This window comes from Elephas maximus, chromosome 6 (genome assembly GCF_024166365.1).
Source record: "Elephas maximus indicus isolate mEleMax1 chromosome 6, mEleMax1 primary haplotype, whole genome shotgun sequence".
Lineage (NCBI taxonomy): Eukaryota > Metazoa > Chordata > Mammalia > Proboscidea > Elephantidae > Elephas > Elephas maximus.
In genome coordinates, this window is record NC_064824.1 from 30,275,554 (window position 1) to 30,297,619 (window position 22,066).

General features: G+C 35.6%; 1 protein-coding gene across 1 annotated transcript in view; it reads left to right on the forward strand.

Annotated features, from left to right (window-relative positions):
* The window catches only part of RAB3GAP1 (RAB3 GTPase activating protein catalytic subunit 1), a 110,740-nt gene that overhangs the window by 49,616 nt on the left and 39,058 nt on the right, over positions 1–22,066 (forward strand). Inside the window, exons 5-8 of the mRNA XM_049889229.1 lie at positions 2,437–2,515; positions 13,817–13,936; positions 15,005–15,170; positions 20,413–20,512. Of these exons, the coding sequence (XP_049745186.1) occupies positions 2,437–2,515; positions 13,817–13,936; positions 15,005–15,170; positions 20,413–20,512 (465 nt within the window). The remainder of the gene's footprint in view (positions 1–2,436; positions 2,516–13,816; positions 13,937–15,004; positions 15,171–20,412; positions 20,513–22,066) is intronic.

Sequence of the window (22,066 nt, forward strand, 5' to 3'; positions counted from 1 at the left end):
CAGCAGGGTTTTTGTGTTTTTTTTAAGCATGTGCTGAGTACTCTTCTAAGCCCTGTTGAACCTCTAAGTAAATAATTTAAGAAACTTACCTTCTAGTAGGGGAGACAGGATCTATAAGTTAAATAACAGTAATAACCCAACAGAACCCAGTGCTATTGAGTCGATTTTGACTCATAGCGACCTTATAAGACAGAGTAGAACTGCCCCATAGAGCTTCCAGGGAGCGCCTGGTGGATTTGAACTGCCAAGGCTTTGGTTTGCAGCTGTAGCACTTAACCACTACGCCACCAGGGTTTCCATAAATAGGAGGTAGAAAGTGATAAGTGTATCCCAAAGTAGAGATAAAGCTCTGTTGGTGCTCAGAGGAGAAAAGGTTACTTTTAATTTTGGGAGGTCCAGAGGTGTTGTGGAGAGTGAGGCACCTGAGCTGGACCTTGAAGGAATAAAAAAATATGTATATATAATTTGTCTCTTGATCAGGCAACACGTGTTGTGTTTTATATATACCCCAGATTTTGGCGGCAAACTAAGATTAAAATTCTGATTTTTCTACTTGATAGCTACTTGACCTTCCTAAGCCTGAATTTTCTCATTTGTAAAATGAAGTAATAATACTTGGAGGGCTAATGTGAAGATTTAATGAGATATTGTACATATGCCCCATCCTAGTACATGGCCCGTGGTAGGTACTCAAAGGTATTTATAGTTGTTAATAGGTCAGATTGTCTGGTCTTTTGATATACTAGTGTATAACAGTGAGTGAGTACGGTATTGAATATATTTTGGACCTATCACTCAAAACCTTTCTTGGTTCACTCAGAAAATAAATATGTAGATTCTGTGTTAATTTTTTTCTGGTCAAAACATTATAATTTATAAGCATAGACACAAAAATATTTGTGTCTTATATAGAAATAAAATTGTATTACCTTTTCTAGTATATATATTCTCACAAACAAAACAATTAGATAGCATGTGCATGGAGATTCATAAACTAGGATAGATAACATTGACCATGTGTACATATGTTTAAAATAATTATATAGAAAGATAAAATAACTAAACCAGAATGTGAGTATGTGTATCTTAGGAGTAAGGGGAAAGGGAAATGTATGCAACTGATAGGAAATGTGATACAGTCCTGAGATTTCCAGGTTCGACATTCTGTTTGTTAATGAAGGAAACTGTTCAAGAGAGAAATTTTCAGCGCTGTTAATTTGAGGAAAGATCATGCATCAAGGAAAAGCTGTTGTAGTAATAAGCTCTTTCGTCAGAAGATTTTAAAATAAGAGTGGGAATACTGCTTAGAATCAGTGTATTTCTGAGATGAGCAGATGAAAGGGACTGAGGTATAAGAGAAGATCAGTGAGTTTAAGATAGGTAAGGAATTATCGTTGAACGGGTGTTTGTACTGTGAAGGATTTTTTTGTTTGTTTTAGTTTTGTTGTGATTGAAGCTGTAGCTAATGGTGGAAGTTACAGGCAAATCATCAACTGAGTTAATTTGGGGGTACATGTTTTGTTAAAACGTCATCAGAGGTCAGAAGGTTTGCACACTGATCTTTTATTTAGTTGAAGTTGCTTATTGTTTTTAGTCAAGTGGAGAGTCAAGTCATTAGTGTTCTCCCATTTACTCTTTCAACAAATTAACAGAATATAAATTTCCTAAGCAGTTACAGCTATAGAGCAAAAGGAACTATTTTTATGAACTGCTGTTCCAGTATGGTTTGAATTTATTATGCATTTTAAATATACGTAATAATCACTGGTGTTAGGATCTTGTGGTGGACGTGAATTCAAATGCTGTCAGTTATGTGGGTTAGAAGTGGGAAGCAGGGCAGAAGTTTTACAAGAACATTTAGGGAACTCAGTGGGGCAGAAAAGGCTACTCATGGCAGGAGATGAGTTATCAGACTTCTAAGTAGAATAATACATTTAAAAAAGAAAAAAAAAATTTCTAGTAAGGATGAGGAATTGTATGAGTCATGATTAAGAAGAAAGAAAAATATTATAAATGTAGGCTCTGGTGGCAGAATGGTTAAGCACTTAGCTGCTAACCAAAAGCTTGGCAGTTCAAACTTACCCAGCCAGTCTGCAGGAGAAAGACCTGGTGATCTGCTCGCCTAAAGGTTACAACCTAGAAAACCCTATGACGCAGTTCTCTTCTGTCATATGAGATTGCTATGAGTTGAAATCGATTCGAGGGCACTTAACAACAACAAGTAATAGTATGTCTATTTCATAGACTGGCTTTCTTTAAAGAAAAAGAGAGAGAGAGACCCCCTTGCCTTAAATCTCAAGTTAGCCCTAGATATAAATCTTTAAACAATTGCAAAACTACATGAGCTAGCAAGACATATGTTTCCTCAAAGCTTATTTTAAAATTCTGCCTTAGAACGAATATACTAACTCTTTCATTATCAAATGTTTTTTATAGATGTTATTCCACAATCTATGCAAGATTTGCTATGCATGAATAATGACTTTCCACCAAGAGCGCATTGCCTGGTAAGATGGTATGTATACATTTTACTCAGGTATCTTTTTAGTATGTGTTTCAGCCACGGGCCAGGATCACATCCTCCCCTACCCCAGGTTCAGTGCTTTGCTAGGAGGCCTCACAGGACTCATTATATGGCTAAGATTTATTCCAGTGAAAGGATACAAAGCAAAAATAACAAAAGGGAAAAGGTGCATGGTGTGAAGTCCAGAGGAACCCAGTGCAGGCTTCCAAGAGTTCTTTCCCAGTGGACTTGCATGGGACACACTTAACTCCCCTAGTAACAAGTTGTGGCAATACATGTGAAATGTCTGCCAGGGGAGCTTATTAGAGGATCAGGGCTTTTATTCCAGGGTTATTATTGGAGGCGAGTCATGTGGGCACACTCTGACTTGCACCACCAAAATTTCTGACTCCCAGAAGGAAAGCAGATATTCAGCATAAATCATTTTTTTATGCACAGTTAAGGCACTCTATCAGAATGAGAAATCATTGGTGTGAACGGTGGGAATCCTCCTGAAATCCACATTCCCAGACACCAGCCAACAATCAACCTAGAAAGCAGGCCTTTCTAAGAGTAGCAGTAGCAGGGTAGTGTTCTGCTGTTAACTCTTTTCTGCATAGTGTGTTTCATAATCTAGGGTGGTGCCTAGCTATAAATCTAATGCCTGGTACAGAGCACTTAATACTTATTGTTGAAAACTAAATTGAAGTAAAATGAACACCATATAGGAGTCTCTGGGTAGTACAAATGATTAAAATGCTCAGCTGCTGACTGAAAAGTTGGAAGTTTCGGTCTACCCAGAGCTACCTTGGAAGAAAGACCTGGTGATCTGGTTCTGAAAAATGAGCCACTGAAAACCGTATAGAGCACAGTTCTACTCTGATGCAGGTGGGGTCACCATATGTTGGAATCGGCTCCATGGCAACTGGTTATATGATAAAATTAAAGCTCACTCATGTCCAAACTGTAAAGGTGATACATTAACGTAAGAGATGCATCATATTTAAAAGGTCTCTTCCATCTTTTTCAATTATTCGAAGTGTGTTTGAGCTTTTTTAGTTGGGAGGAGGGGCAGGGAGAGGCATTAAAACACCACCACCAAAATGACCCTAGTGTGAGTATTTGGTCCAGAAAGGAGACCTCGTTAAAGACAGTTTACATACTGGTTTTAAATTACTCGATTGGTGTGGGTTGGTGCTTTTGAATTGTTTATTAAAGAAAAATCTGTAAGGGAGGAGAAAATGCCAATATCTGTGTTTTTTTTTTTCTTGATTTCACTGGGATTACTTTAACAAGTAGACTACGTGGCACATTAAAAAAAAAAAAAGAGGAAAATTATTTGTGAGTACAAAGAAACTGGGTGTTTCATAAATATTCCTGTTATTTTAGTGTGATCTTTTAAAAGCTATGAATTTTAACAATGTAAAAAACTAAAAAAAAATTTACTGAGTACATTAAATTATCAATTATTTAAATCCTTCTAGATTCTCTTCTGATCTTTTAAGATGAGAATACATGCATTTAACGTGGTTAAATGTACAGGAAGGCAGCGTGGTATCATAGAGCATGGAACTTTGCATGCACTTATTTAGTCAACATTAATCGAATACCTTACTCTTGGGCCAGGCACTGAGATAGAAGAACAATACGTTCAGTTCCTAGTTCAGGTACTATCTCTGCAACCTGGGCAAGTTACTTAATTTCTCTCAGTTTGCGTCTACATTGGTAAATTCAAGAAAATAAATTATATACATGTTTTTAAGGTAGTTGTAAGCATTAAATAACGTAATGGTTCGGAGTTGGTTTATCAAAATCTGAATGCTGTTATATAATTTCTGTTCAGTTTTTTATATGTATTTTCCAGTACTGTCTGGCACATAGTCCATGGTTAAAAAAATTCGTTGAATGAATAAATAAAACCTTTCTATGTTTTAATGTAAATCACTTGTCTGTAGTTTTTTTAACCTTCCCACTTTTTATAATTTTTCTTTAACATACAGTAGAATTGACTTTTATTGTGAACAATTCTGTGAATTATATAGATTTTTGTAACTACTACCTCAAACAGGATATAGAACAGCTCCATGACAAAAACAATCTCTGTCATGTAGTCCATTTATAGTAGCGTCCTCCTCATATCCTTATAACCTCTGGCAATCACTGTGTTCTTTGTCACTATAGCCTTGTATTTTTAAGAATCCTATATAAATGGACTTACACAGTATATAACCATTTGAGATTGGCGTCTTTCACTTACATAGTACATTTGAGATCCTTTTGAAGTGGTTATAGCAGTATTGCTTACTGAATAATATTTCATTGTAAGGCTGTACCAATTTATTCATTCGTTCACCTTCTGAAAGATATTAGGATTGTTCGTGTACAGACTTGTGTGAAAATAGGTTTTCAATTCACTTGGGAAATACCTAGAGTGGGATTGCTAAGTCATATGGTAAGTATATGTTTATAAACTACAAAACTGATTTCCAGAGTGGCGCTCCCACCAGTGTATGAGAGTCCCAGTTGCTCTGCCTCCTCATCAGCACTGGGTATTGGGATTATTTTTTATTTTGGCCATTCTAATAGGTGTGTAGCAGCATCTCAGTTTAATTTTAATTATGAACATCTTTGTATGTGCTTATTTGCACATACTTTATGGTGAAGTGTCTTTTCAAGTCTTTTGCCCATTTTTCGATTGAGTCATTTGTTATTGTTGAGTTTTGAAAATTCTTTATATATTCTGGATACAAATCCTTTTTCAAATGTGTGATTTGCAAGTGTTTTCTTCCAGACCGTAGCTTATCTTTTCACTCTCTTAGCATTGTCTTTTCCAGAACAAAAGTTTTTAAATTTGATAAAGTTCAGTTTATCAATTTTTTACTTTATGCATTGTGGTTTTGGTGTCATGTCCTTCAGGTTATAAAACCTTCTCTTACTTATTTTAAACAAACTTTTTATTTTGGAATAATTTTAGGTTTGCAGAAAAGTTGCAAAGATAGTACAGACTGTTTCAGTATATGCCTCACTTAATTTTCTCTATTTTTAACATTTTATATTACCATGATACATTTGTCAAAACTGAGAAACCAACGTTGGTATGTTGTTATTAGCTAAACTTGACTGAACAAGTTTTTTTCCAGTAATGTCTATTTTCTATTCCAGAATCCCAGCCAGGATACCATATTGCATTTTGTCATCATGTCTCCTTAGTCTTCTCGGGTCTCTGAAAATTTTTGTCTTCCCTTGTTTTTCATGACCTTGACAGTTCTGAGGAGCACTAGTTAGGTATTTTGTACAGTGTCCCTCAGTCTTTTTGTTAGAAGTGTTTTATCATGATTAGACTGGGGTTAGGAGTTTCAGGGAAGAGTACCACAGAGGTGAATTGCTGTTTTCGTCACATTATATCGGAGGGTACATGCTGTTAACATGATTTATCACAGGTGATGTTAACCATAAGGTGCCCTGGTGGTGCAGTGGTTAAGTACTCAGCTGCTAACTGAACAATCACTGTTCAAACGCACCAGCTGCTCTGTGGGAGAAAGATGTGGCAGTCGGTTTCCATAAAGATTACAGCCTTCAAAACCCTATGGGAAAGTTCTGCTCTGTCCTGTAGGGTAACTGTAAGTTAGAATTGACAGGACTGCAGTGGGTGGGACTGTTAACCTTGATCACCTAGGCAATTCTGCTGTGCTTTATTCTAAAAGTTTTATGCTTAGATTTTACATTTATATTATCCATTTCAAGTTAATTTTTGTCTAAGGTATGAGGCTTAAGTCAAGACTGTTTTTTTAATATATGGATATCAAGTTATTCCAACACTGTTGAAAAGAGTATCCTATCTCTTTTGAACTGCCTTTCTACTGTAGCCATATATGTGTGGGTCTGTGTGTAGACCCACATATGAATTCAGTCTGTATGCTGAGCGAATAATCAGAGAAGATGGACTATATGAAGAAGAATGCAGCATCAGGATTGGAGGAACACTCATTAACAACTTGCAATATGCACATGACACAACCTTTCCTGCTGAAAGTGGATAGGACTTGAAGCATTTACTAATGAAGTTCAAAGACTACAGCTTTCAATATTGGATTACACCTCAATATAAAGAAAACAAAAATCCTCACAACTGCACCAGTAAGCAACATCACGATAAACAGAGAAAAGATTGAAGCTGTCAGGGATTTCATTTTACTTGGAACCACAATTAATGCCCATGGAAGTAGCAGTCAAGAAATCAAACAAAGTATTTCATTGGGCAAATCTGCTGCAAAAGACCTCTTACAAGTGTTAAAAAGCAAAGATGTCACTTTGCGGACTAAGGTGTGCCTAACGCAAGCCATGGTATTTTCACTTGCCTCTTATGCATGTGAAAGCTGGACAGTGATTAAGGAAAACCAACGAATTGATGCATTTGCATTATGGTGTTGGCAAAGGATACTGAATATACCGTGGACTCCAGAAGAAGGAACAAATGTGTCTTGGAAGAACTGTAGTCAGAATGCTCCTTAGAAGCAAGGATGGCAAGACTTTGTCTCACGTTACTTTAGACATGTTATGAGGAGGGACGAGTCCCTGAAGAAGGACATCATGTTTGGTAGAGGGTTGGCACAGTGACTGCAACAACAGCCTCAAACACAGCGATGACTGTGAGGATGGCCCAGGATTGGGCAGCCGTTCGTTCTGTTGTTCATGGGGTCTCTGTGAGTAGGAGCCAACTCGATAGCACCTGTCTAGGCACTCCATCCTGTGTTTTGATCTGTGCACTTCCCTTCTTTGGTACCATAATGTCTTAATTTGTATATACTTAAAATAAGTCAAAGTTGATATGATTCCTTCAGCTTTGTTTTTCAAATTTTTTTTTTTACTGTTCTAGTTCCTTTGCTATTCCGTTCACTTTTTAGGATTGTTTTGCCCATCAAAAAAGTCCTGCTGAGATTTTGTTTAGAATTGCCTTAAGTCTATAGATCAATTTGGGGAGAATTGACATCTTTACCATGCTGAGTCTTCCTTTTATGAACATGGTCAGTGTCTCTAATTATTCAGGTCTTTGATTTCTTTCATCAGCATTTTGTAATTCTCAGCACACAGATCCTGTATATGTTTTATTAAATTTATACCTAAGTATTTCTTTTTCTTTCTTCCTTTTCTGTTTGAGGAGCTATTATGATGGTATTATTTTTTAAATTTTGATTTCACATTGTTGCTGGTATGTAAGAATATGATTGATTTTTGCACATTGAGCTTGTATCCTGTGAGTTCGCTACATTGAATTTTTAGTTCTATGAGGTTTTTTGTAGCTTCTTTGGGATTTTCTATGTAAACCATCATGTTGTCCACAAATAGAATTTTATTTCTTCCTTTCCAATCTCTGCCTTTCCCCACCCCCCTTATGCTTTTGCACTGGCTAGGGCTTCCAATAAAATATTGAATAGTGGTGGTGAGAGTGGATGTCTGCCTTGTTCCCAATCTCAGAGAGAAAGTATTTACTCTCTTACCATTACGTATGACGTTAGCTATCGGTTTTTTTAGATGCCCCTTAGTAGATTAAGAAAGCTCTCATCAGAAGCCAGAGGAGGACAGTAGCTGGTTGAGTGGACACGGGGAATACAGGGTGGAGAGGAGAAGTGTGCTGTCCCATTAGGAAGAGAGCAGCTAGGAGTACATAGCAAGGTGTGTATAAGTTTTTGTATAGAGAGACTGGCTTCGTTTGTAAACTTCCACTTAAAGCACAGTAAATTAAAAAGTTCTCATCTTTTTTTGATTTTTGTCATTTTCAAAAAATAATATTTTGTGTTTTCAGGGAAGGTTTACACAGCAGTTTAGGTTCCCATTCAATAATTTCTACAGGTTGTTCAGTAACATCAGTTACAGTTTTCATTATGTGTGAACATTCTCATTTCTGTTCTGGTTATTCCGTTTCCATTAATCTATAGTTTTCCTACCCCCTTGCATTCTCATCTTTGTTTTAAAGTAATTATTGACTGTTTGGTCTCATATAGGTGATTTTTTAAAAGGAGTACAATACTTATGGGTGATATTTGTTATTTTTTGAACAAATTTGTTATTTAGCTACAAGGCGACCTCAGGGGTTAGTTTCAGTTCAAGGTTTGAAGAGTATCTCAGGGCAGTAGTCTCAGAGAGTCCTCCAGTTTCAACCAATCCAGTAGATTTGTTTGTTAATTTGTTTGTTTTTAAAGGAATTTGAGGTTTTGTTCTACTTTTTTCTCCCCTTCTGTCAGGGTCCGTCTGTTGTGGCCCTGATTATAGAACAGTTAGTATTGGAGCCAGTCACCATCTTGTCCTGGTCACAAGGTAGATGAGGCTGTAGATTGTATAGACGGTTTGTCCTGTAGACTAGTTTCTTCTTTGAGCCTTTGGTTTCCTTCTTTCTCTTTTGCTCCAAACGAGTAGAGACCAATAGTTGTATTTTAGATGACCACTTGCAAGCTTTTAAGACACTGCTTACCAAACTAGGATGTGGTATATAACTTTATGAACTACATTATGCCAACTGACCAAGATGTCCCATGAGACTGTGGTTTTAGTCCTTTAGACCCAGAAATTCAATCCCATTAGGTGTTTGGTTATGTCTAAAAAGTATCTGTAACTGTGCCACCTGTGTGCTTTATTACATATATGAATATATGCGTACAGTCACATAGATGCATATACATATACATACACCTATACGTACACACATATACATACCTATACACATATATGCCCTCATACATATGTATATACCCACTGTCATGGATCGAATTGTGTCCTCCAAATATGTGTGTGTACTTGGCTAAGCCATGATTCTCAGTATTGTGTGGCTGTCCTCCATTTTGTGATCTGATAATCCTAAGGTGTTATAAATCCTAACCTCTCTGATATTAATGAGGCAGAATTAGAGGGCAGTTATGTTAATAACGCAGGACACAATCCACAGGATTATGTTGTATCTTACGTCAACCTCTTTTGAGATATAAAAGAGAGAAGTGAGCAGAGAGGGAAGGGACCTCATTACCACTAAGCAGGAAGAGCCAGGAGTGGAGCACATCCTCTAGACTCGAGGTCCCTGTGCTGAGCATAAGCTCCTAGACCTAGGGAAAGATTGATGATAAGGACCTTCCCCCAGAGCTGGCAGAGAGAGAAAGCCTTGCTCTGGAGCTGGCACCCTGAACTTGGACTTCTAGCCTCCTAAACTGTGAGAGAATAAACTTCTGTTTGCTAAAGCCATCCACTCGTGGTATTTCTGTTATTTCAGCACTACGTAACTAAGACACCCACACATGTACTTTTTGGTTGTTTTGCCGTTGGTTCAAAATTATATATGATATGTCATAGCAATTACCAGCAGGTTTTTTTTTTTTTTTTTTTCTTGTGTACTTTATAGTGGAATCATTTACCTATTTTTGTCATTTTAAATTCTGTTGAGAGTTTTTATCATGAATGGTTGTTGAATTTCGTCAAATGCCCTTTCTGCTTCAGTTGATAAGATAGTTTGGTATTTTTTCTTTAGAGTTTTAATATGGTGGATTATATTGACTGATTTTTGGATATTTAACCAAGACAGTCCCTACTTGTTTATGATGTAATTTATACACACACACGGCTGGATTTCATATGGTGATACTTTGTTGAGAACTTTAGCATTTGTGTTCATTAGGGATATTGGCCTGTAGTTTTCTTATACTTCTCGATTTTGGTATCAGACTAATACTTGTCTTATAAAGTGAGTTGGGTTGTGTTTTCTCCTGTTTTCTGGGAGAGATTGTGTAACATTGGTGTTCATTAAATGTTTGCTAGAATTTGCCATTGAAACTCTCTGGGCCTTCTGTTCTCTCTTTATTGGGGTGGCAATCCTTTATAGGGTCCAGGCTTTAAGCAGAAGTCTCAGTTCCAGTTCCTTGCCTCATGCACACCTGTAACCCTGAGTGGCCGTTCAAAATATTACAACCTCTGTACTGATTTGGATTGATGCAAAACTCATGTACAGATAATACTTGAATAAATCTAAAGGATACAGAAGGAAGCTGGTTCACTTAGGATACGTAGCAGAGTGATTGGTGACACTATCCAGAAGACGTACAGCTTCCCAGGCCCAGTGCTTCATAAGCAGGTATACAGTTGTAGATGATAGTGTTTGACTGATATTATGCTTCTGTAAGCAGTTTCCAGGTGTCGCTATATTTATATTTATGAGACTCTGGAATTCTCGAACATAGACTAGCCAGGATACATGCCAGAGACCACCTCTCCTGGGCCAGGTATACCTCATCATTCTCAGAGTGATATAATTCATATTATAACTGCTATGCTAAAATATGTGGTATTCTCAGACATAAACAGCCTTTTCTTTTCTTCCATCATTCTTAGCCTCCCCAGTTTGTCACGACATGGTCTAAGTATATTCCTAAACTTAATAATGCTGAACTAGAAGAAGGGTCAGTTTTGCAGACATCTCTATGAGTCACACTAACAGGTTTTTAGCAGCTAAAAAGGCTTATCCTGTAAAATCCCAGCCCCCAGTCCTTACCCGTTAGGGCCTGTCTCCAGAGCTGATAATTCCCTGGGTTTCTTCAGTGCCAATTTGGATTCTTACTTCTGCCTTTTACAGACAGTTTCCGCACCATGGGATAAATGTTCTTATAGAGGGCAGCACAGGGTTTGATGTAAACTGATGTCAACAGATTAACCCATTGCTGTTGAGTCGATTGCGACTTATAGCGACCCTATAGGACAGAATAGAACTACCCTAGGCACTGGGGTGGGGGTTTGGGGATAGGGTTTCCAATACTGCAGTCTTTTTGGAAGCAGACTGCCACAGATTTCTCCCATTCAGCAGCTGGTAGGTTTGAACAGCTTACCTTTCGGTTAGCAGCCGAGTGCTTAACCACTGTGCATCCAGGCCTCCTGTAGACCAATTAACCAAAAAAACAAATTAGGTCAGGAAAATGTTTTCAAAAGAGGTGATACCTCACCTGAATTCTGAAAGACAAGTGAATATAAGCTAGACGAAGTCAGGTAAAAAGATGTTCAAGGCGTAAGGAATGGCATTAGTAGAGATGAGGATTCCCAAATGAACTTGAAAACTGCCTGTGATTTTTCAAGCCTGGAGTATAGCAGAAGAGTTGAGAATGGCAAACAATGAGAAGAACCTTGGTATCTGGGTATATAGTATAGTTATCTTATTTTGGGGTATAGTGGATACAAGGAAAGATAGAAAATTTCTGGAAGAATACCAAAGAAACTGTTGGCAGTGGTTTTATTCTCGTGTGGGGGATGGCCAGGGGGTACATTCACCAGTTTTTTGTTGTTTCTTCCTTGGACATTCCAAAAAAAAACTATTTTTAAAAACCTTTAGAGCTTAAAATTTACAGCTCTTGGTTCTTTCCAGTATTTAATGCTGCCTGTACATAAACACTTTTTATTTCAGGGATAGGAGGGTGGAGGAGATGAAATGAGAAGTAATTGCCATCTAAGCAATAAACATTGATTAGACTTTTTAAAAATCTTTATTTATTGCTATTTGGGAGATTTCTTGAGAATAAAAATAAGCATTTGTAACTATTTACATACCCAGAGATTAAAATAAATTAGGCAAACAAGTAACACCTTTCATAAGTTATTTTATTATCTTTTAAATTATTAAATAAAAATACATCGAGGAGTAGATAGCAGAGGGATTTTCAGTAGGCAGGGTTGCCAAACTTTACATGTTTGTAAAATTTGGTGCATATATGAGACTTTAAAGTCCTTGAGAAATAAGTTTTCATTATTGTAAGATAGTTATATCAGTAGTAAGCTCTTTCCTGATAATTTTATGACTTTTATCTAGTATGTGTTATTGAGTAGAAGAATATAAGAATTTCTTAGTTAGGATACCTAATAAACAGTGTTCTCATTATTACGCAGCATAAGAACATCCTAGCTCATATTTTTCTGTAATGTGGGGAATCTATCGTAGAATTTATCTTCCCACATGGCTGACTTAACACGGTCGTTTAATTAAAGCAAGATTTCAGTGCTTCCTTTCTTTTATTTTGGAAATTTAACTTAAAAAAAAAGTATTGTGGTAAAATATATGTAACAAAATTTGCTATTTTAACCGTTTTTATGTGTATACTTACCTATTTTAGATATTTCATGTAAGTGGAATCATATAGTATTTGACTTTTCTCAGACAGCATGTATTAGAGTAATATTCCATTGTATGGATATACCACATTTTGTTTATCTCTTTGTGAGTAGGAAACCCTGGTGGCATGGTGGTTAAGTGCTAGGCTGCTAACCAAGAGGTCAGCAGTTCAAATCCGCCAGGTGCTCCTTGGAAACTCTCTGGGGCAGTTCTACTCTGTCCTATAGGGTCGCTATGAGTCGGAATCGACTCGACGGCAGTGGGTTTGGTTTTTGGGTTTTCTTTGTGAGTAATACTGCTGTGAACATTGGCATACAAGTCTGTGTTTGAGTCTCTGCTTCCAATTCTTTTGAGTATATATACCTAGGAGTGAAATTGCTGAGATATATGGTGATTCTATGTTTAATTTTTTGAGGATCTGCCAAACTGTTTTCTATAGCAGTTGTACTATTTTACCAGCAATGAGTAAGAGTTCCAATTTCTTCATACCCTCTGCAACACTTGTTATTGTTATTATTTTTTTTAATAATGATAGCTGTTCCACTGGGAGTGAAGTGGTTTCTGATTGTGGTTTTGATTTACATTTCCCCGGTGACTAATGATGTTGTACTTCTTTTCATGTGCTTATTGGCCATTTTGCATATTTTCTTTAGAGAAATTTCTATTCACGTCCTTTGCCGATTCTGTAATTGTGTTGATGGTCTTTTTGTTGTTGAGTTGTAGGATTTCTTTATATATTCTGGATATTAAACCCATATCAGATAAATGGTTCGCAAATATTTTCTCCCGTTCTGTAGGTTGTCATTTCACTTTCTTGATAATGTCCCTTGGTGTACAAAAGATTTTAATTTTGATGAAGTCCAACTTTTATCTGTTGGAAACTTAAATTTTAAGGCAAATTATTTGATGTTCTCTCTTTCATCATTTCAGCTAATTATGTCTAATATGTAAAGAATAGAGGTGAGATGATAGGTGAATGATAGAAGTGGTTTCTCTAAATAGGAAATTCAACATTGGTATTCGCTTAGTTGTCACTAAAAAAAGACACACTTTGTAGTTCAGACCTGACCTCTTAAATATCCTATGGGGAAATTTTTTCATGATTTTCAAATAATGAAGTTTTGTATTCTGAAGTGTTTCCCTGTTTAATGGGGGTAATTCTTTTTTTTTTTTTTTTTGAGGTATGGACTACGTGAATTTGTGGTGATTGCTCCTGCTGCAAACAGTGATGCTGTTCTCAGCGAATCTAAGTGCAATCTTCTTCTGAGTTCTGTTTCTATTGCTTTGGGAAACACTGGCTGGTGGGTAGACATTTTGAAAAATATAAACAATAAGGTTAAATATTTAATAATAATTTATGAAAAACAGTTAATAAATGTTAGTTTTTAAAAAGTACTATTAGGACTGTAATACATATACGTGTATATTTTATTATATTGGAATTTTGTATGTAAGGATAAAAGTGATAAGACCTTTACAGAAGGCATTTCTAAAGGAAAATTTATTAAAATGTTCAGTATATATTTGAGATGAAGAATAAATTGTATCACTTATTGTGCTTTGTTTTTGAAAGCATAGTTTATCTACATTTTGTTGTAAAATATAATTTTAAAATTTTCGCACTTTCAGATATGATTTGCAATAAATCTGTTTAAAAATCTATTTTCAGATATTTAGTGTGATAGTTCCTATTCTAAAAGGGAACTGTTTAAGAAAATGTAATTTGTTTAATCAGTATTCTATTTTGATTTATATTTCATTTGCATATAAAATAGAGTGAGAGATACTACATGTAAACTTACTGAGGAAATAATAACTTCAGTTTTTGTATAAATTTTGTACAAATTTTGTGTAATTTGTGCTTTATAGTCTATCAAGTGAATAATGTGGGCTCTACTTTAAGGAATGATTTAGAATGTTACTAATATAGCATTATTAGCTTGGGGAAAGTATTGTATATTTATAAAATAAAAGTATTATTTGAATTATTTAATCCTGTGAATCAGGTTTTATTATAAATTTTGAAAAGACTAATGAAATATGATCACTTTTATTTAAGAAAACTTTTAATTCTGCTGTTTTATCACTTTTAACCATTTTTAAACAGGTGATTTTTCTGACTAATCAAAGTCACTAGATGATAGTTTCTTTAGTTTATTAGTGTGAGGAGAAAAGTAACCAGGAGCAGCTATGTTATAAATATAAATCTGGTTTTTTTTGAATAATTTCTTGTTTACTACTTTTAAATATTTGAGATTCAAAAATTTATCAATAAAATAGTGTAACACTGGGAAATTTTGAGAATTGGGAATTGTTCACTATTTAATGAATGAACCTGAAGCATATTCTTACTTTATCATGTCCTGCAGTCAGGTGCCACTCTTCGTGCAAATACATCACAAATGGCGAAGAATGTATGTGGGAGAATGTCAGGGCCCTGGTGTCCGAACTGATTTTGAAATGGTTCATCTTCGAAAAGTGCCAAATCAGTACACTCACTTATCAGGTCTGCTGGATATCTTCAAGTCAAAGATTGTAAGTTTGCATTGGTATTTTCAGTCTTATATATAGATGTTTCTCTGTAATATCAATAATGTAATAATTTATAAGATGTAATTTACTGTATGAACTACAGTGTATGTTTAAAGAAACAAAATATCCAATTAGATTTTTAGTGCACAGTGTTAAAGAAACAGATAATTAAACTGATTTTTGTTTGTTCATTCTGTTAGTATTTATCTACTATGGTATGTCTTTCTACTCCTTGTTCTCTAAGTATTGCCAGCCTCCCCAGCCCCCAGGACTTCAGGTAACTGCTTGTTTGAGGCTTTGGCTATGAGCTTCTTGAGGAACTTAATTTCATAAAAATGTGTTTTCAGTTTTGAGGCCCTAAAATAGTGTAGTGACAGGATTATAAATGCGGTTGACATTTAAAAAAGAGAGAGAAAAAAGTGACGCATGTACCAGGATAGGTGATTTAAGTAAAATAAAAGCTTCCCTTTGTCTTTCAGTCTATTTCCTCAGAATAGCTATTGTTAAAAAAAAAATCATAGAAACATATATTTTAGAGCGTTTCATGTATATATGTAACATTTAAAACAAACAAACAAAAAAAACTTCCTAGACTCTGAAATAACTTAAATACTGCAGAATTCTACTTTGGTGTTTTGGGAAATTTTTGAGAAAGGCAATTAGGTGTTAATTTCTACTGTATTCATTTTCCTTTCCTCTAATCAGAAGTCTTAAATAATATTTAAATACCTTACATCAAATTTTTGGTCAGATGCAAATACTCTACTACTTATTAAAAAAAGTTAATAAAGATTATTTTTGTGGATTTAAAAAAATATTTTGTGTGGTTTCAGTGGAAGTTTATACAGCAAATTACCATTTAACAAATTGTTCAGTGTCATTGGTTACATTTTTTAGTCTGTCAACATTCTCTTTATTTCTGTCTGGTTATTTCATTTCTAGTAATCTGCCCCTTTGCCTTTTCATCTTTGTTTTAGAGGAAATGTTTACCATTTACCACCGAATTATTTTATGTTTGTGATTTTTTGATGATGTCATGCTTTTTCACTAATTGAATGCATGCTGAATCATTGAGCATTGGTAATTTTTTGTTATGTGTTAAGGGTTTTTATGAATATCATGTGGAACATGTATGTCCCTGTGGACTCTAGTGGTAGATTTTTTGAAATGAGGCAGGGAAAAAATGTTTTTTTCTTATCACTTATATTTTGAATGAAAAATCTGAAAACATGGGGTAACACATAAAGGCTGCGCCTGACTGTTGTTCCAGTCTGCTGCTTCTTAGTGCTGCATTCTCCGCACCACCTTCTGGTTGACCTGGCAGGTAAATCTTTCCAGCCTGTACAAGCTGGACGTTATCTGGCACCTCACTGCTCCTTTGCTTGTTCCTGACAAGATATGAGGGTCTTCCTTTGCTTTTGGTTTCCTGGGCCACACTAAACTGTCTAATGAGAGTGGTGCTGAAGTTGGCGACACCTACCCCCGTACACTGCTTTGAGCCGTAAAATGACTAATCCACTTGAATAGTGAATTATTTCACTTGAGTCGTCCTGGAAGCTACACCTTCCCAACGATACACAAGAAATAATTAATAAACTTACAAACCTTATCCTTCTGTTTACAATGCTGAGAGATGAAAAATAAAAATGGCACTTATCTGTACTGTGGGAACGAAGTACGTCAAGAATGCACTCTTATACCGCTTTGAGCCGTAAAATAACTTACTCACTTGAATATTGCCTCATCCTGGAAACTGCACCTTTCCAACAGCGCACAGAAAATAAGTAAACTTGCAAGCCTTATCTTTCTGTTTAGAATGCTGAGAGGCAAAAAATGAAAATGGCACTTGTGTGTACCTTTAGGAATGAAGTACATCTAGAATGTGCACTTATACTGTTTTGAGTACCAAATCATGGAAACCATACCTTCCTGCTAACACGTGGGAAATAGTGAGTGTACTTACAAAACTTATCTTGTGGTACAGAAGCCCAGAATGAACAGAAGTTTCACAAAATCACCCTTCCAGGATGCATACCTCATACAGATGTCTCAACACTTAAATGTGCACTAGTCGATCTCCTGATTTTTCAGATAGTTACAAAAGCCCCAGCCCCTACACCAGCACATATTAAAGTGGTACTAATGCCTGCCAATAAGCCTCCAGAGACACAAAATGTACATGGTACTTCTATGTACTATTAGTTACGAAAGTATTTTAAAGGGACATGGTACTTACAGGTGGTACTTATTTTATGAGTCAATTTGTTATTTAGCTAAAAGGTGACCTCAGGGAATAGTCTCAGTTCAAAGTTTAAAGAGTACCTCACAACAATTCTCTTGGGGAGACTTCCAGTGTCAACTGGTCCAGTAAGCCTGAACTTTTTAATAATTTGAGTTTTGTTCCACATTTTTCTCCCATTTTAGCAGGATCCATCTATTGTGTACCTGATTAGAACAATCGAGAGTGGTAGCTGGGCACCATCTAGTTCTTCTGGTCTCAGGGTAGGTGAGGTTGTGGTTCCTGTAGATTGTTAGTCCTGTAGACTAATTTCTTCTCTGTGTCTTTGGTTTCTTTCTTTCTCTTTTACTGCAGATGAGTAGAGACCAATAGTTGTATTTTAGATGGCCACCAGTAGGCTTTTAAGACCCCAGATACTACTCACTAAACTAGGATGCAGAACATAAACTTAATGAATTATATTATGCCAGTTTTCCGAGTTGTCCCATGTATTTTCATGGATTTTTTTGTGTCACTCCTGTATGTAGCTCAGCTTCTTTTTTCTGAAACTGATCTGTGGGTTCAGAGTTATATTTTGACCTTTTGCTAGTTATAGTTTAAAAAACTATATTCTTAGTTGGTTTATCAAGTCATCTTTTATAACATTCACAAAACCCACTCTCCTAGATATGAAACATCTGTCAAAATTGATTTGGTGGGAATTGAACTTATTGAGACCTGATTTGGGTAACTTTAGAGGTTTCATGTAGTTAAAATTATGCAGTATGTGAGTCTCCTTTACCAGCTTTATTAATCTATCTTCAGAAAAATGACTTTTTAACATCTGTTTGAAGAGCTCCGGGGCACCCGGTCTTCCCTGGCAGTTTATTTCATTTTCACACAGATCTAAGTATTAGAAAAGGACCCTTTGGAACCACATAAAATTTAAATTTAAATCTTCTGCCAGAATCCTTTAAGTATTTGAAAATTCTCTCATATCCCGGTCTTTCTTTTCTTTTCCAGTTAAGCATTCTTAGTTCTTTCAGATGTTCTTTATAATTCATGGCTTTATATTCTGATGGTTGATGTGGGTGATTGTCTCTTTTAGAACTGCATTTCTTTATGTTTTGAGGAATTTTTGTTTGCAAGCTAATTTTGAATGAGGGTTCTCTATTTTAAACTTTAAGCTTCTTCTCCCATTCTCTGTAGTGATTTTGCAGTTTTGTGGTTGTTCCCCATCTACTAGAATACTTCAAAACTAGGCCTTAAAATAGCGTTTGAGCCTCTTGCACTGTGGTGATGTTGAGGGTATTACACATCTGGTCTTAGAATCATTGGATTGCTTGCAGATGAGTGGGTTTTTGTCTCCCCATTCAGTAACTCCTCTGCCGCATAGCTTCCAGTGAAGCCTTTGTACCAAGCAGGGTGCCTTGCCCCAGTGTCTGGTTACACAGAGAGCCTTGCAGTGCCCTTACTCTGGGTAGAATACTTTTGGTTCCATCTAATACAAAGTCTGTACTTTTAGGCTTCAGTTCCTTCTTCCACACCTAAAGCCCTGCAGGTATTTGTCCCACTCATCACTTTGAGTTTTCTGTACCTTTTCTAGGGTCAACAAAGATGTGTCTGTCATATTTGATCTCACTTATTTCTTTTTTGGTTACCTCTTTCTGTATTTATCTATATTACTATGTGATTGGAGCAGAGGTTATATGTCAAAGTGACCTTGTTATGGTTTCTAGACCATTTGCATCTTATTATTGGTGAACTCTCATTTGATATCTAAACCTGACTAAAAAGTTGATACATATATCCTGACCACCTTGCTTGTCCTTTATATAGCAGCCCAGAATTGAAGAATTAGCCTTTTTTGGCAGTCGCTTTATATTGTGACTTCAGATTGAATTTATTTTCAGTAAAGCTAGTAGTGACTTTTGCAGATGCTGCTGCTAATAAGCTAAATGGCTTTTATTCCTTTGCTACTCAAAGTATGGTCTGCTGACCAGCATCATCAGCAACAAATTGAAACTTGTTCATATGCAGAATACTTCTCAATGTGCATTTCCCCAAGATCCCTAGGTGATTCCTATATATTCCAGTCCTAGTCCATTATTAGTGGAGATGAAGCAATCTGAAGGGAAGCTGAGATTATAGGATGCTTGGATGATAGTATTAATTTTTGTGATGTTTAATGAATTTAAAGACAAATCTAAGTTTTCTGTTGTTCACCCACTAATTAATATAATCTGTTTTGCATGAGTAATCATTTATTTGTCGTAATATAAAATTCTGGTTGAATTCTTGCTTTGTGTTTATTTTCCCTTGAAAGAAAGAAAATACATCATCTCCTCAAACCTGGTCTTAGACTTTATAGTAGTTTTACCTTATTTGAAAAGTAAATCACATTTTTCATGTTAAGTATATTTGAAGTGACTGTTGAGAAATTGTATTTGTTTAATTAAAGTTGCATGACATATTTTGAAAGACCATTTTGTTTAATAAGAATTTAATATCCCTTTAGTGTTAGCAACTTTCATTTTAAAATAAAGTAAAAGTTCTCTGGCATTGTTTTAAGAAACTTTTTATTGATGCAAACTTTTCATCAAACGAAAGCATTTGTGGACCCAGTATACAAAACTTGTGGGAACCCCCTATACACATACATGCATGTACAAATATACAGTGATTCCTTCAGGTCTAATACTTGCTGGTACTACTCTTTTCGTAGGATCTTCTCTCTTCCATGATTCACCTCTTGAGCTTTGGGGCTGTAAGAATTTCTCCCATAAAAATGATTCCTGAAATCCTGCACGTTTAACTTTACTGACCTCAGTGGCTTGTTTTTCCTTTTTAGTGGCTAGAATATCACACTTACCAGTGCCTGGTATTGTCTAACACCATAATATGAAAACCCAGGTTTCATAAAGGTAGTATTTTATCCATTCTGTAAGTTTGAAATTTTGCTGTTGAATTTACATAGAACAAGAGTACCGGCATTTATATGGTATTATCTTTATGTTTATTTCCTAGGGATGCCCTTTGACTCCGTTGCCGCCAGTTAGTATTGCTATCCGATTGACCTATGTACTTCAGGATTGGCAGCAGTATTTTTGGCCTCAGCAACCTCCGGGTGAGATAATTTAGAGCTTTATTTAGTTTATTGAGTATAAATAGAAAAGAAAATATATTCAGAAACTAAAATTGCTTAACAGCTTGTATCAAGTGTTTTAAGTTAGAAATATTTATAATTCATTTTAGATATAATATTGATGATTTCATTACCTTTATCATTTCTTTTTTCTCTTAATAAAAAGCTATGTAGCTTGTTCTAGAGACGGTAGTACTCTGTATTTGGCAGTGTGTCTTTGAAAGCTAATATTATGTATAACGCACCCCCTGCTGTGGAACATCATGTGCTTTAAATTAGTCTGTAGTGAATGATTAAATTGTCTGATATTAGGACATAATAAGAGAAGCCACCCTCATAAGTGAGAGCAAACATACAGAGAGCTTAATAGAGAATACAGTTTGAAGAAGAGGGGTAAATAAGCAGAAAAGGAAAAAAAAAGCATGTGGATATAGAATATGCACCCATTGTGGGTAGGGCTGTAGAATATTTTACTTTAATTTGCATTGTATAAAAATGTAATCAAAATCAGTTTGCCTGGCTAGTCAGTGATACCTTGATTCATTCAGCAATCATTAATTGTTAGCCTGTAGTTAGCCAGGTTGTTCTAGAGATACAAACATTACCTAAGTTCTAGAGAAGCTCAGTCTTACAGATATATATATATAAAAAATTATATCTATATATAGATATATATATCTAGCCTAACTAAGTGAGGTTTGGAAACCCTGGTGGGGTAGTGGTTAAGTGCTACGGCCGCGAACCAAAGGGTCGGCAGTTCAAATCCGCCAGGCGCTCCTTGGAAACTGTATGGGACAGTTCTACTTTGTCCTATAGGGTTGCTATGAATCGGAATCGACTCGACGGCACTAGGTTTTTCTAGGTTAAGTGAGGTTTTGGTTCTTGGGTATTTCTCTCACATATAATTATAATCATATTCAAGCGTATCTGTTAAAAAAATACAATGCAAACTTGTAAATAATTAGAACGATTTTACTAACCTGTAAACATTTTTTAGTCTTAACTTCCCCAAAGACACATAAACTTTATTGTTTATTTTTCTTTCAAGTAGTTGGTTATTTATAAGATTGAAAATAATAAATCATTAGGCTTGGGATAATGGTAAAATTAATGTAGTACATCCTTAGCTTTTAGCAGTTTACAGTACTGTTGTTTCATTTTATGTCCCACTGAATAATTGAAACTCTAATGGACAGTAAAAGGACTGCATATAAACTACAGCAGAGGGAAACAAAGCTAAGCTGAGATTTATATTAGAAGAAAGGCTTCAATATCTGCTTTGGTAGTTTTAATTCCTACACAACTGCACTGTTTAGACAATTTGTAGTCCTCTTCAAGTTAGAAGTTTCAATTTTTTTTTTTTTTACTTTTTTTCAAAGCTAATTTATTACTGAGCAATTTTAAAGATTTCTCAAGGTGTTATGGTCTGTTGACCTAAGAAGCCTAAGAGCCAGAATCACCGTTGTAATTCTGATTGCCAGTAAAGTCTTTGTTAATGTTCTATTGCCAGTTTTTTAAAAATAGGGATAAAAATAT